We start from the raw sequence: 14,875 nt of genomic DNA on the forward strand, positions 1-14,875 counted from the left end.
TTCTCAAAATTAAGCAGAAACTCGCTGTCCCACTGGGTCGTGATTTTTTTTTTTTTTAATGTAGTGGCCTGTCCGTTCTTAAGAAATACTTTCAAAGAGATGCTGCAGCTCATGTGGACCCAGAAATCAGCCAATTTCATTCCGAATCTTTGCGGGACCGCTCCGAAACCCAGACTCGAAGCAGGAGGAAACCGTCCTCCATAATCAGTTTCGTAACCCGCGTTTTATTTCTCCTCACCGTCTTCCCCACCCGCTTGCTTTGACTCTTCGCCTGTACCCGAATAACCTTTTCCCGCCAGCTTCTGCGCACCACATTTTTCCCTTCCCAGAATTCGGCCCGCCCTCCATCCGTCCCACCTGTGCCAGGTAGAGCGGCAGCAGCTGCTGATACCGCAGGCGAAGGCGGGCCTCGCTCCGTCGGGCGGGTGCGGCTGGCTGCTCTGCAGTTGGCGCCTTCCTGGGAGCCGGCCTTGGCGCTCTTTTCTCAGGAGTTGCCTGCGGACTGGAGGTCGCTTGGAGGCGGCCGTCGAACTCGCGCCTGGGACGAGCTGCTTAGTGAGTAGCCGATCCGCAGAGGAAGAAGCGGGCATGGGGAAGGGTCGGGGAGGTCGATCCCGTCAGGGCGGGAGAAGTTGTGGAGAAATCTCGGGAGGTGAAAGAGCGATCCGCCCTTCGGTCTCCCCCGAGTACAGTATAGGGAAAGGCTGGGTGACGGAGGACCGGGAGCTTGTGCTGGTCGGGGGACGCGCCTGCCCAACCCGTTTATCCCTCGGAGGCGAGGCCACCGCGGAAGATGCGCAGGGCTGGAAAGAGCTGGTTGAAGACAGCGGGTCGAATGACCGCTTTGGCTCAGTCGCGGCGCCACTAGCTGTGACTTGAACTTGGGGAGAGTTATTTTCTCCGCGACTTTAGGTGTCTTTAGGAAGCACGTGGAAGGAAACTTGAGAAAGAGGTTCTGGCTTTTTCCGTGAAAGGGGCTCTTCTATTGTAGTTGCAGGGAATTTTAATGCTTCCATCAAGGCAGAGTTGTGCAATTGGGGTATTTTAAATTTTTGGGGTTTTAAACCGGCCAAATCTATTTAATTATTTTAATTTTTAATCATTGTTGTGTCTTGTGTTTTTAAATTGGCTGTACACCGCCCTGAGTCCTTCGGGAGAAGGGCGGTATAGAAATAAAATTATTATTATTATTATTATTATTATTATTATTATTATTATTATTATTATTATTATTCCCAAGAGTTGGATTCACAAACACCGCTGCGCCGAAATGCCTTCGTTCATCCATCCATCCATCCACCCACCCATTCATTCATTCATTCCATTTTTATAGCTGTCCGCCTTGATCCAATTTGGTTTGCTTGTGGGTCAGTGTGTTGTGGCACCCAGTCCAAATTGGGGTGTTGTGCTGTGACTGTAAAATAGGAATTCTTTATTGGGGGAAATGGAGAAATTCAGAGGACCAAATCAACATTAGCAGTCTTGGTGATTTAGAAGGAATAGATTTTATTCTAGTTCTTGTTTTTATCTTTAGTGTTTGGCTGTATTTGGATGACATAATTACCCAGGCCCAACTTCAGCCTAATTTCTTTGTGTACATGTTAAGCCATTAACTACATGGGCTTAGTTTGCACAGCCCAATAATCTAATACATTTATGGTTAATTTGTGGCTTAGTGAGCAATGCAAATACACCTTAAAAATAAAAGATGGCCTGAAAATTACCACATGCACTAAAATGATCCAAACAATGTCTACTAAACATGCTTATTAAGAATGTCACAAGTATACAAACATCATCTGTTTCTCTTTGTTTTGCTGAAAGTTCAAAAAGGTATTTGTTATTAATAAAACAATGTTTTAGAGATCTATTTAAGTAAGAAATTTAGACTATAGTACTATAATACTACTTCAACTTATTTGGAAGTAAGCTTGTTAAACTGAGGAGGGGGTGGCATTTAATCTGATATCAAAGAACTGGATTATTAAAAAGTAGAGTTTGCTTTGAGTCAAAGTCACTTTCTGCAAACTGTAAGGACGTGTCCACGTGGGGTTTTTTTTATCAACTGTACAGAAATGTTTTGCCCTTGCTACCTTGTGGGATATTTTCTGACTTCTCATTATAATTTGCAGTCCTGGGAATTTTTGGTGCACTCCATAAAGTACAGAGCTATTCCATGCCTATTTTAAGGTCTACTTAAGTTGGCTAGGTGTGCCATGTGCTTTGATTGCCCAACAAGATTTCACTTAATGCATTTTACAAAATACGATATTTTACATGTTAAGGCGCCATTTTCAAAGAAGATTCTAGCATTCAACAAATACTTCAGATATAGTTCCTTAATAAATAAATGTTTAATAAGCAAGTTTTTATGATTATACAATCTCACTTCCTTTCTTTCTTTCCATTTTTTCTAGTCTAAAACCCGCTCTTCAGAGTCTTCAAAGGAATTAAAAAAGAAGGCAGTTTTGGGAAAGTTTGGACATTTTTTTACTACAGGGAGGAGAAAAAATCCCAAGAATACACAAGAAACATCTTCAAAGCCAAGTATAAAAATTATAAGGCCTGAATCTCCTCACAAGAATTTAGCCCCATTGGCATCCATAGAAATAGAGGACCTAAATGACCTATCTAAGAGTGAGGAATCTCTTACTGATTCGATTTACGAGCAGAACCAGTCAAAGAGCCAGGATACTATTGACAGTTCAGAAGATTATCTCTACAATAGGGATTTGACACCTTTATATAATGACATTGTTTCAGAATGGAACACTAAAGGACTTTCTTCTGGCAGTGAATTGTCACTTGATTGGCATAGTAGTAATGAAACAATAAAAAATACATTATTTGATAGCAATCTTACACTTGGGACACTGGAAGGAGAAAACGAACTTGTCACTGATACAAACACAACTCCAGATTTCTTTAAAAGTTTATCTACTCTATCTGATGAAAATCTAGAACAAATTATATTAAATCACAAGGAATTAGTGGAGCCTCTTACATTTGCAGAATCAGAATATGCAGAATCAAAAGATCAACCGTTTTTTGTGGAACCTAAGCAAGATGAGCAACCCCAGCCTTCTAGAATATTGACACTGGATATTTTTCTTCGTAGAGCTGAACAACAAAATTTGAATAAACCAGTAGCTGTTGCATTAGACGACGATTGTAGCAACACAGACATAATGGATAAAAAACCTGCAATTAGGAAATCTGGAAAGAGGAGAAAATCTCAGAGCTCCAGTGATGTGCCAAATGGGGATAGAAACGCAAGTGAAAATACTGGGAAAGAGGAGCCTGGTTTTGATGGTATTCCTTCTGATATGGTTTCAGAAAAAATAAGCACTTCTGAAAGAAAAGTTAGACCTTGTCAACAGATTATGTCTCCTGCAAATAATAACGACATAAGGTCTGGAAGTAATCATAAGGGTTTTACTAAATCAGAGCTTGAGAAGTGCAAGCAGCAGAGCCCAGCCTCATCCTCATATAAAAAGAAATCCTTTAAAAAGAATCAGTCTGATGCAGGTCCTCCATCACCCATAGGCATAAAAAGTCCTGGAAAAAATCCTTCCGCCAAAAGACAGAGTGACGGCATAATGGATGGTAATCCAACATCCAAATGTACTTCAGTAGAAGAATTGCCTTCTGATGACAACATTGTAGTTTCTCCTGTAGGCATTGTGAGCAATAGCAGCTCACAATTGCCTTCTGAAGAGAGGACAGAGTCTCAGGATTTGCACCCTGTCAGAAGTTCTGATGGCAGGGTTATATTGCAGGCTGACAAGCATAAAAATGATGAGGTGGAAGGCAATGGAAGGCAAATTTCTTCTGATTTGGATGAAGCAAAGCCAAGAAATATATGCCTTGACGTTTCCAGAACAGTCACAACAAAAGTTAGCCTGTAAGTTTAATGTTTTACATATGATGAAATGAAATATTCATTATTTATTTATTAAATGTATATGCCACCCATGTCACCTATCTTTCAATAAGCTTGGATTTTAACTGCTAAATATCTATCCTTATGCATGGATTCTACTTGTTTAAATATAAATGAATATAATATCCTTCCATTGTCAGAAAGAAACTCCAGCACTATAATTACAAATACTGATGGCAATTAGAATATTTTCATCTTGTTCACTTTCACTTGTTCACTGTTTCATTAATGAAACGCAATTCACAGTAGTGCTTTCCATTTTCTGTTCTTGGACTTCTCTCTTAGGAGGAATTACAGCTAGCATGGAGCTAGAAGAATATTTTGCTAAATACAGGTAGTCCGTATTTACAACCATTAGTTTAGTGACCGTTCAAAGTTACAACAGCACTGAAAAAGAGACTTATGACTGTTTTTCACACTTTTGATCATTGCAGCATCCCATGCTCACATGCTCAGAATTCAGGTGCTTGGCAACTGATTTATGTGTATGACGATTGCAGTGTCCTGGGGCCATGTGATCACCTTTTGCAATCTGTTGACAAGCAAAGTCAATGGGGAAGGCAGATTCACTTAACAATTGTGTTATTAACTTAATTGCATGGATTCACTTAACTGTGGCAAGAAAGGTCATAAATTAGGGCAAAACTCAATTAACAACTATCTCGCTTAGCAACAGAAACTTTGGGCTCAATTGTGGTTGTTAGTTGAGGACTACCTATATACTAAAGTATTACGGAAAATTCTGTAGAGAGTCTCAATCATCCAGATCATGGTTGTCCCAAAGGTGCATTTTTCAGGAGGCAATAGACTTTCTTGTTTTTTCTTTTGAAGTTTCGTCCTTCCATTCCTCACTATCCTGTCAGAGCTGAAGAAGCTTCTTGGATGACAAGCTAAACATCTTCAAAAGAAAAAACAAGAAAGTCCAGTTGCTTCCTGAAAAAAGCACCTTTGGGATATTATAGAAAATCTTTGGGGAGTAGGAGAAATTTTATGCCTTTATGCCTCTTGCAATGAATGGCTGTCTTAACCATTATTACTTATTTAAGTAATAATGGAGTCATTTTTTGTTTCTTTTTAATAAAAAGGTTAGTCATGAACAGAGAAGTTGATTGGAACTAGTTAATGCTTCTTAAATGTTTCCCTGTCTCCCTTTCTAAAATTTCCCCTTCCCTCCATCCACTGAAGAGACAATTACATCTGGGGCTCCTCTGCCTTTTTCCCCATTGCCATTATCTTCTCTATCTCAGCTGCAAGCTCTAGTGAAGTTCCTCTTTATAAAACCAGAACAATAATATTGGGGAACTTGTCATTATTAGTTGGATCTTCTCATTAGTTAAAGATGGCAGACTTTCTAAAATAGTTGTCAGAAGTCTACTTTTGGACAGTTACAACCTTGTTTCCATTTATATTAAGCATATTGAATGCAAAGTCTACCTGTGTGGTTTCCAAACCATAATTACAAGTTAGTGTTTTTTCAAGCTCAAGAATGACTTGTCTCTGTGTCAGATGATTTGATAAAATTCTGTATATGGAGAGGGAGCCTAGTGCCAATTTATACATAAAGGGTACAAGTTCATATGCAGATTTTACACATAATAAAATATATATGTGAACCAGTTGCCCAAGCACAGATTCTGTTCTGTTCAGTTCATAAATTACAAATGAAACTTTGCCACATGGAGTTTTATCTTGAAAGATAAATTGCAAGTGAAATTTATGAATATGAAGTGTTCTGAAGCAGTGTTCCTGATAAAAACAAAAAACGAAAATTGAGGTGGCTTCCCAGACCAATGTTTTTAAAACATAGCTTTTGTGGCCATATGAAATCTCTTCAAGATAGGATAAGACAATCCATGACATTTTTTTCAGGTATAGTTGTGTGATTTGTAAGAGAATAATGCACCAACCTACCCTCCCAGGTTTAAATTGCATCTCAAAATTCACTTAAGTTTGCTAACTAAACTTGATGTTTTATTTGGAATCCATATACACATTTTGAGAAGTAGAATATATTACGGGTTAAATTTGATTTAGGAGGGAGAGAAGAAGCACAGCTGCTCTTTTAAAAAAAACTTATTTTTGATGTCTGTGCACTTTGGTATGGTGATCTACAATAGTAGATTAGGTGCAATCATCTTATTTAATTAATTAATAAATTAATTAATTATGGGAGGCCTGTCTGTAAGCTTTGATCACAAAACCTATAAGTATAATGTTACATAGAAATTAAAAATTGAATTTGCATGATACAAAGAAATAATGATAGCATTATAAATTGGCCCTACAATGTATATGCTTAATTAATTTTGGTTTTGTACATTCTGTGAACCTGGGACGATAATTACAGTAATACTTCATATAAATTGACGTACAATATCTTTAATCTCTGGAGGAAATCTAGCTACTCTTCTTAATAAGTATATCCAAAATAGTAAGTATTATATTAAAACTTCAAATTGGTTTCTTAGCATAGAAAGTATAACAAAATGGAGAAGCAAGAACTGTTTCTACTGATAAATACCAGTGTCCTGTAGCTAGCATACAATTCTAGATACTTTCTCAGTCTTCTGGAACATGCAGTGGAAAGAAATCAGCAAAATGTACATCTTTTGTTTTTTTCTTCTGTGATTGAATTTCTTCCTTGGTAGAGCCAAATATTTGTCTGGAAAAGAAATAGTAACCTTGAATCCCATGCTAAATTCAATTTCTTTTACTTGAATTCAAATTGATAAGAGTTGATATTCCAATTTGCTTAATACTTTTCTTTTGCCTTGTTCAAAATTACAGTATGGTAGTTTATTATGTAAAAAATTTGTGGCTAATCCAAAAGTTTTGTCCATATTTACATTTCATGTAGAAATCTATAAAATAAGCTTCTTTAAACATACCGACACTTCTTAGCACTTAATTACAAAATTGCACCATAAATTAGGGCTGTGTGAAGTATTAAAAGAGACATTTCACAAAGTATGCTGGTGTGAAGAAAACTTCCTTTCAAAGCATTGTGGTCGCCATGACCTATGAAAGGCTCACTTTCAAACTTCAAAAGTTTTCCAAGGTTATCTTCACATGTGTTTGCATGCACAGCAGCCTTGTTTAGTCAGCAGTTCCAGGTAAAATATTGTCATGGCATGTACATACATGCAACCTGAAAAATGCCTTGGAGAAAGTATGGGAAGCTTTCCAGGAGAGGTGACTACTTCATCAATATAAGGAGGGATGTTTTATTCGCGCTGACACGTGTTGTGAAGTTTTACTTTGAATGCTTTATATAGCCATAATACAAATCTAAATCCATTTACATTTAATTTAAATTCAGTGAAATTGAACTAAATGTGTACAACACACTTGGAATTGCAAATATATTTTCTTAGGACTAAAACTGGCAGCACTTCTGAGTAAGTATTATTAGGATAGAAAAAATCCAAGCCCTACTTGAAATAAATTATGTTGAAATCGATGGAATGTATTTCTATGTAAATATGGTTAACAGGAAGATATTAGTGTCATTTTTCATGATCCTCAGGTGAGCAATCATCTGCAATCAGTTTGCATTGCTTTCCAGTTCTGACACATCTGTTGATATAGTTTCCAGCAAAGAATATGAATTACTGCTGTAGGCACTGTGTGTTTTATTGCATTCTGAGAGCCTTAAATGGTTCAAGAACTGGCTTCCTTCACTTTGCTCCATTAGAATAGAACAAAAATTTAGCTTCAACATCTTTCAAGGGATATCCTGTTCTTTTATAATTTTCTTTTTAAAATATTCCTCAAATTTGGCATCCCATTCGAACTCTTTGAATTTATTAACACTAATTCCAAGATATTCCCTTTAGGAATTTATAAAAATTGCAAGTATGAAGAACTTAAGCATTTCCCATTTAATTGCTGAAAAATTAATTCTTGAACAGGGTTATGCTTCCTTATTCTTATGCAGAAAATAAAAACATTGGTATCATTTTTTATTTAAAAAAAAGAAAAATAATAATTACATTGCAAGATTGTAGATGATGTACCAGAGAAAGTGACAGTGGTCATTTTCAGCTTTCTTTAAATAAAACCCTGAATTAGTAAATGAACATAGTGGTTTGATTCAATTTATATATCTCATCTAGATTAGAAACTTTTTATCTCTTCTACTCAGTGTACACAATACATGAATTTAATGAGTCATAGCAATATGCAAAAGCACTTGAATCCTCAATTGTCTGCTTCATTAACAAACCTTAGTATTTATTAATTCAATTTATATTAATTCAATTTATATGCCGCCTTTCTCCGGAGGCTCAGGGCGCCTTCAAAGGACAAAGTGAAATAAGTTAATGTAAAGCTTTGTAAGAGGACAAAATAAAGGTTAGAAAGATATTTTTGAATAAATGTTAAATGACTTAACATTAAAAGGAAAGGAATGAGTTGCTAAGAAACCAATGTTCTTCTGCTAATTTATGTGACTTAAAAATTACATTTCTTGTATGTCTTTTTCTGATGCTATATTGAAAAATTGGTCACTCACAATTAGTTTCATTTTATTATTCCCTTAAATTATTAGACTGCCATTTTGTACATTTTTATACATATTAAATTCAATAAGTCTGCTTTTAGAAAGTAAGATTATAATTCTATCATTAATAGAAAGTATGTCAGTACAATATGTAGTACAAGTTATGTGTTTATTTGGAAATAATTCCTAAACAGACATAGACATAGATGTTTCATAAATTAGATTTAGAAGAAAAATCCTCTTCAAGTAAATGTTATTAAAATATTTTTATTAATTTTATTACTTTAATACTTTATTTTTTATAGGCCAGCTAAACCAAAGAATGTTGAATTAAATCTTAAAGCTTCAAAAAGTCTGGAAAATTTGGCAAATGACCAAGATGCTACAGACAAAGTTAAAATTAACTTCAACATTGCCAATAAAATATCCATGTTTGAAAGCAAGCAAAATAATCAACATCAATCTGCTGATGCTCCTGCTTCAAAAAGAGGTTCTGTATCAAATACATTTGTTGGCAGAGCAAAGTTAAAGTTTGGACGACAGCAAACTGAAAGTGAACAGACTAACAAAATAACAAACAAAGGAAACCATCGTCAGAAATTATTGCAAAATGGCACAAAAGTAAAAGAAATCTCTTCAGACACAAACATTAAGGCACAGAGAAAGATTGAGGCAAACAGTACATGTGATGATGTTAAAAAAAGTGAAGAACTTGGAAAAATTGTTAAATGTCAAGTTAATGAGAATGACAAAGTAGATGGTACTAAAGTGAATGATTCCACTTTTACAAAAATTGATACAGAATTAGTCAAGGACAAAGACCTAGATAATGTTTCATCTATAGTGCAGAATGAAGAAATAGAAATAAATAATTGGAGTATGAATGCCACATCCTTATCTCCTGAAAGCGAAGAGACATTTTCTTTGAGCTCAGATCATTACTTTCCCAATAATAATGATAAATCTTTGCCGCAGCCTGATCCGACACCCCAAACATCAGAATTAAACCAGATTTCTCAGTTTGAAAATAAAGATCAAAAGGTGATTAATACTGTTTTGGAAGACAACCAAGAATTTGAACAAAATAACAGCTGGCAAGAAAATCAAAGCAGTGGTTGTAATGTTTCTGAAAGCAGCAGCACTGATGGCATTTGTGACTCTCCTTCAGATATGGCCAAGTTCACAGAAACACTTAAAAATCTAGACAGTTCTGTTTGTATACCTCAGAAAAAGAAAAAGCAGAAACTTCCAAAGTCTCCTGCCCCTCACTTTGCAATGCCTCCAATTCATGAGGACAAGTTGGAGAAAATATTTGACCCTAATATATTTACCGTGGGATTGGGAATAAAGAGAGACAGATCACAAGATCTAACTCCATCTGTCCAGTTAAAATTGCAAAGTTTAGAGACTGATGCTAGGATTAGACCTAAGCGGGCTTCTGCTGAGAACAGCCTTCTTCTCCAGTCCCTGAAGTTACCAAGTAGAGCAGATTCAGCTCTCATGCAGGAAATGAATGGGAAAGAGAACAAGGACAGCACAGACAGTGACATCAAGAGGTCTCGACTTGAAAACAGCGCCATCTTCTCCAGTCTGCTAGCTCCCACAACTAAAGAAAAAATGTTTACACCATCTGTAACCACTGTAAACACAATCACAACATCTTTTGCATCTCAGAAGAATGCCACTTCTTCAGGAATTCCTCCTTCAATATTTGATGTAACTCAGAAATCTGAGGTAATTTTTTTTTATTTCTAATGTTATCTAAAATACATTTTATCTGGAATATATTTTATATGTCATGTTATTGAATGTTACTTTATATGTATGTTATCTGAAATATATGTTACCTGAAATATGTTTCACCTGCAGCCAATCATTTGCTTTATTTTCTGTTTAGCCTCTTCCAGGTTTCAAAGCACCAAACTATATGGATAAATATTTACAAACTGATGATGCAAAAAGAGAAAGAATTTTACAAATGCCAAACTTTGGAAGCCTTGAAAACAGTTTTTCAAACTGGTTGAAACCTGGTCAGTGTGAATCAAATGAATTCTTAGCTTTTGAGGTGGGTTGAATGCAATCTATCTAGACATTTTGAAAACCTGTATAGTGAAGTGAATTTTTTCATGTTTTTCTTCTTTCACTTTAGTGAAGTACAGTCCTTTTGAACTGAAATTAGCAATGTGAGTTGGTATAAGAATATTGAAAATGACCATTTGGATTGATAAAAAATGTTTTTTCCTTCATTCAACACTCGCATGAAAATATTGCCATTTTCTTCGTATCATACTGGTTTAGCAGTATGTTGTGTTTATGAATATCACAATAAAATATCTCAACCTACTTGCAGGATTGTTATTCTAGGGGTGGGAGGAGGTCTTGGTAATTTTTTCCTAATCCCTCTAAGGAAAAATGATCCTGCCAAGAATATTTAAAATTGTACCTAATTAGATTAGATTAGACAGAAGCACAGGTATAATGGGAGATAGTTTGACAATAGTACTGATGAAAAAGACCTTATAAGTTGATTATAAAGATAATTATCTGATTGCAAAAAAAAACATAATGCAGTTTTCAGCGACATTTGGCAGTTACACTGAAAGGATTGTTACACAGTCCTACTTTATTTCAGAAATCACAGGTTCAGAGAAAAGCGACAAAGATAATCTATGAGGAGAGATTTAGAGAACAGGGAATTCCTTGAGAAAAGGAAACTAGTGGACAGGAGGAAGGAACTATTTGATAGTACTATTCAAATACTTGAAGGGGTATAAAACAGAAGGAGGTCAACTTTCTATTGCCTCAAAGTGCAAAGCACAAATAATGGATTAAAATTAGAAGATCTATTCTGACTGAATGTTGGAAAACTTTTCCTCACCGTAAGGAAAGTTCTGTTTTATTTTAATGTTTTAATTTTGATTCTGGTCTGTGACCATAACAAAAGATTGAAGTGAATTGTAGTCAACACAGAAGCAAGAGAACATGTTCAAGTGGAGATTAGATTTTTCAGGCATGTTTTCATTCATATTCCTGTACTGTACAGGGGATTGATCTAAATGGCCCGTTCCAAAGCTGCAGTTTTGTGACTGAATGCCAAGATGGAAGAAGTCAGTATTGTGTCCCTTGCAAGGGAGCTTTAGTCTTAGTGGTTAGAATCTAACTAACCCTAAAGACAGCCAACAAGCCAAGTCTCTGGTGTTGGTGTCTAGGATTCAGATTCATCCTGGCATAGGCAGATCTTTCAAATGACTTGGAATTCAGTCTGCTACCTGCCTATCAGGCCCAGCCCAAGAACCACATAGAACAATCCAGCCAAAGTTCATTTCTTTATTTACTTACACTCAATAGACAGAATCTTGAAGACTAAATGACTACTACTCTCACCCTTATGGATGTACCCTGGTAGATTCTAGGGAGTGGCTATCCTAACTCTCTTCCTCTATTTTCGATCCAGCTCTGGACTATGTTGACTCTTGTCTCGCACACACACACACAGCTTGGAATGTGCTGCCTCCTTCCTGAAAAATTGCAATTTCACTGTAGTTCATCACACCATCTCCCATTTCAAAGACACATCCATGACACTGCTTCCCCTTTTGATAATACTTGGAATTGAACCAGAAAATAGCACAATAATCTGTTAATTGGCATAGATTAAAATAACATATCCCAATAATATAAGCCATTTCTTAAAGATATGTGTATGAGTGTCTATACATATATGTTGTTCAAGTAAAGGTGAGATCAATATTCTCTAAATAAATATAATAGCTTAGGCTGGTAAAAGATACTGGTGGCCATAGTGCCATCATCTGTGCTTTCCATACTGTCAAGTCCAGAAAAAAATCTGCCTCAGGAATTTAAACTTCCACTCCTTGATTATATTAATCATTTAATTGCACACACCAACCTTTGACAGCAATCTCCCTGACAGTAATAATTACAGTATAATTCCATATCTTTAATCAATATTTAGAATTTACTTAGAAACTATTTTAATTTATAATTAATTAAATTAAAATGTTTTTTGTACTGATTTTTCAGAACTTTTACCCTATCTTCAAAGTACTAATTGTTCCACACAGTGCAGTCAATGGGATGAACTGCATTAATATAAAAAAATTACTTGCACAGAATAACAGAAGAGATATAGCACACTTAGTTAATAAAGATGATTTGAGCACAGTTCTCTTTTAACCCTCTGATAATTCTTGGAAACTTGCAGAAAAATAGGCCTTTATGGGTAAATTGAAAGGATGTTCGGTATACATATCTGCATTTGATCAATGTTTTGTAGGAGCAACTTGTCTGATGTAGGAACAGTTATACTTTCAAATATGTAAATTAGGGATAAATCCATATTAGGTAAGAAGGTTTATTCTCATATTGAGAAATACTAACAATTTTGAAACGTACAGAATGCAAATTCCAGTGGTGAATCCTATGGTCATTGAGGTAATCCCAGAGCATAGAAATTGTTTTCTGGTATCTTCCAATATCGTATGTTAAGATTTACCATTGATTTCTCTCTGGCTTTGCCTTATTTGCATTGTTATCCTGACATGCACTGTCTTTTCAATAAAAGAAAAGAAAAAGACAAATATCCACACCACGAGTGTCTCCATACTCATTTCTGCAAAAGCAGTTTGGATTTGCTGCAGTGCTGTGAGGCTGGAGCAATGACTTCAGTGTTAGAAGTTGTGAAAGTAGAATATACCAATTTCATGCCTGATTTCTTCTTACTGTTTATTCCCTTTGCTTTCCACAGACATTTTCAGGAAAAAACCAGAATAAAACTAATCCTAGACCTGGAAAGGTAAGACAATTTTCCTTCATTAATGCTTGTTGTTTTATTGTAATTTTCTCGTTAGATTAAATGAGACTGAATTTCTTTTTTAAAAAATACAGGTCATGATTTGCAATAAATCAGATGCTTCCGAAAATAGTTTTGAGGTTTTTCATGATGTGTTGGATTGCACCTCTTGGAAATTGTCACCTGTAATTTTAGTTAAAGTCATCCGAGGATGGTAAGAATAAAAGTGTCCACTTTTTTCCTTTAGTTGTGTATCCTGCCACCTTGCTGCTTATTCCCTTTTCTATGTAAAAGTGGCTTTCTTTATTTCTTCAGCAAATTTTTGGGTTGGCCTCATGCGTGTGTTCTTGCTGAGCTTGCCTAAACAAGTTTTCTTTGAACTGTTTTTAAGACATGTTTAAAAGTGTCATAACGTGTATAATCTAATGTTTATAGAACCTTTATTGTTAGCTTTGCTTATATATTCTTGTTTTCTTTCTTTGATGTTTTAAAAGTTTTGCCTATAATTTTTAAGTAACTTCTTTTTTAAAAGCTGCATGCTGTCTGATTTCTGTCAAATGGGTACTAGTTTCTGCCTTGGAAAAAATAACCAGAAATTGAGATTTAAATATTATTAAATGCTGGACTTTCTTAAAGATCTTTCCTGGACCTCTTAACTGAAAGTTGAAGAGAGCTTGCTATACTGCATTTATCAAATAATGATCTGTTTCCTATGGCAGAATTGCTGTTACTATCAAGACCTTGGTAAAGCCAAGGACAGAGAGAACGCAATCAATGAAGCTCAGGGATGTCACAGAAATAAGAATTTTTTACCTAAAGCAAAAGAGCTTGGTTTGAGGCAGGAAGATATTACTATCATGTTTGTATCTAGAATTAGATTTTAATTTAAAGTGATAGAATTAAAATATTCAAGATTTTTATAAAATGCATGCATAATAAAAGTATAGAAATACTTACATTAAGTTTGGTTTTTAAAAAAGATTTCAAAAAATTTCCATAGCAGCCTACGATTGAGCATTTAATTGTTTTCAATCATTTTGAACGATTGTTAGTATCTTTTTTTTTGCTCTGTCATGATAGTATGCTACATCTCCTTTTTCAAACATCTTGTTTGATAAATTCATTGTATGTGAAATTCACAAAACCTAAACAAACATCCTGCTATTATACACTGCTCAAAAAAATAAAGGGAACACAAGCAGAAGATATCCGAGATCTGAATGAATGAAATGGCCTTATTAAATACTTTGTTTGTTACATACAGTAGTTTTGTGTTCCCTTTAGTTGTTTGAGCAGTGTATAAACTACTGTATGTAAAGAACAAAGTATTTTATAAGGCTATTTCATTCATTCAGATCTCGGATGACTTCTGCTTGTGTTCCCTTTATTTTTTTGAGCAGTATATATTGAGCAGGTGTTCAGTTATGCTCTGCATAGAAAAGGAATATAAAGGAGCAATACATGTATCAGATTCTAGTAACATCATATACAATAAGCTAGTCCGGTTCATAGTTCCTGCACATTGATAGCCTGAAACTGATATCATTGGGAGAATTAAGGAAATGCTGGCATTGTAGGGGAGCTGTAATATACCCTTTATGTAGTATAACCAGTAAGG

The 14,875-nt window shown here is 35.3% G+C and overlaps 1 protein-coding gene across 3 annotated transcripts in view; it reads left to right on the forward strand.

Moving 5' to 3' along the window:
• Window positions 1-14,875, forward strand: part of CRYBG1 (crystallin beta-gamma domain containing 1) — a 108,324-nt gene that overhangs the window by 63,192 nt on the left and 30,257 nt on the right. The window contains exons 1-6 of one of the 3 annotated variants that reach the window (XM_060689115.2): window positions 334-555; window positions 2,418-3,904; window positions 8,750-10,178; window positions 10,342-10,509; window positions 13,213-13,260; window positions 13,353-13,471. In XM_060689115.2, the coding sequence (XP_060545098.2) occupies window positions 3,189-3,904; window positions 8,750-10,178; window positions 10,342-10,509; window positions 13,213-13,260; window positions 13,353-13,471 (2,480 nt within the window). In that variant the 5' untranslated portion in view covers window positions 334-555; window positions 2,418-3,188. Of the gene's footprint in view, window positions 1-333; window positions 653-2,417; window positions 3,905-8,749; window positions 10,179-10,341; window positions 10,510-13,212; window positions 13,261-13,352; window positions 13,472-14,875 lie in introns of those variants that run through there. The other 2 variants (XM_087882621.1, XM_060689113.2) reach the window with 2 other exon arrangements.

The sequence above is a fragment of the Pantherophis guttatus genome, chromosome 1 (genome assembly GCF_059756535.1).
Source record: "Pantherophis guttatus breed Tessera chromosome 1, ASM5975653v1, whole genome shotgun sequence".
Taxonomy (NCBI): Eukaryota; Metazoa; Chordata; class Lepidosauria; order Squamata; family Colubridae; genus Pantherophis; species Pantherophis guttatus.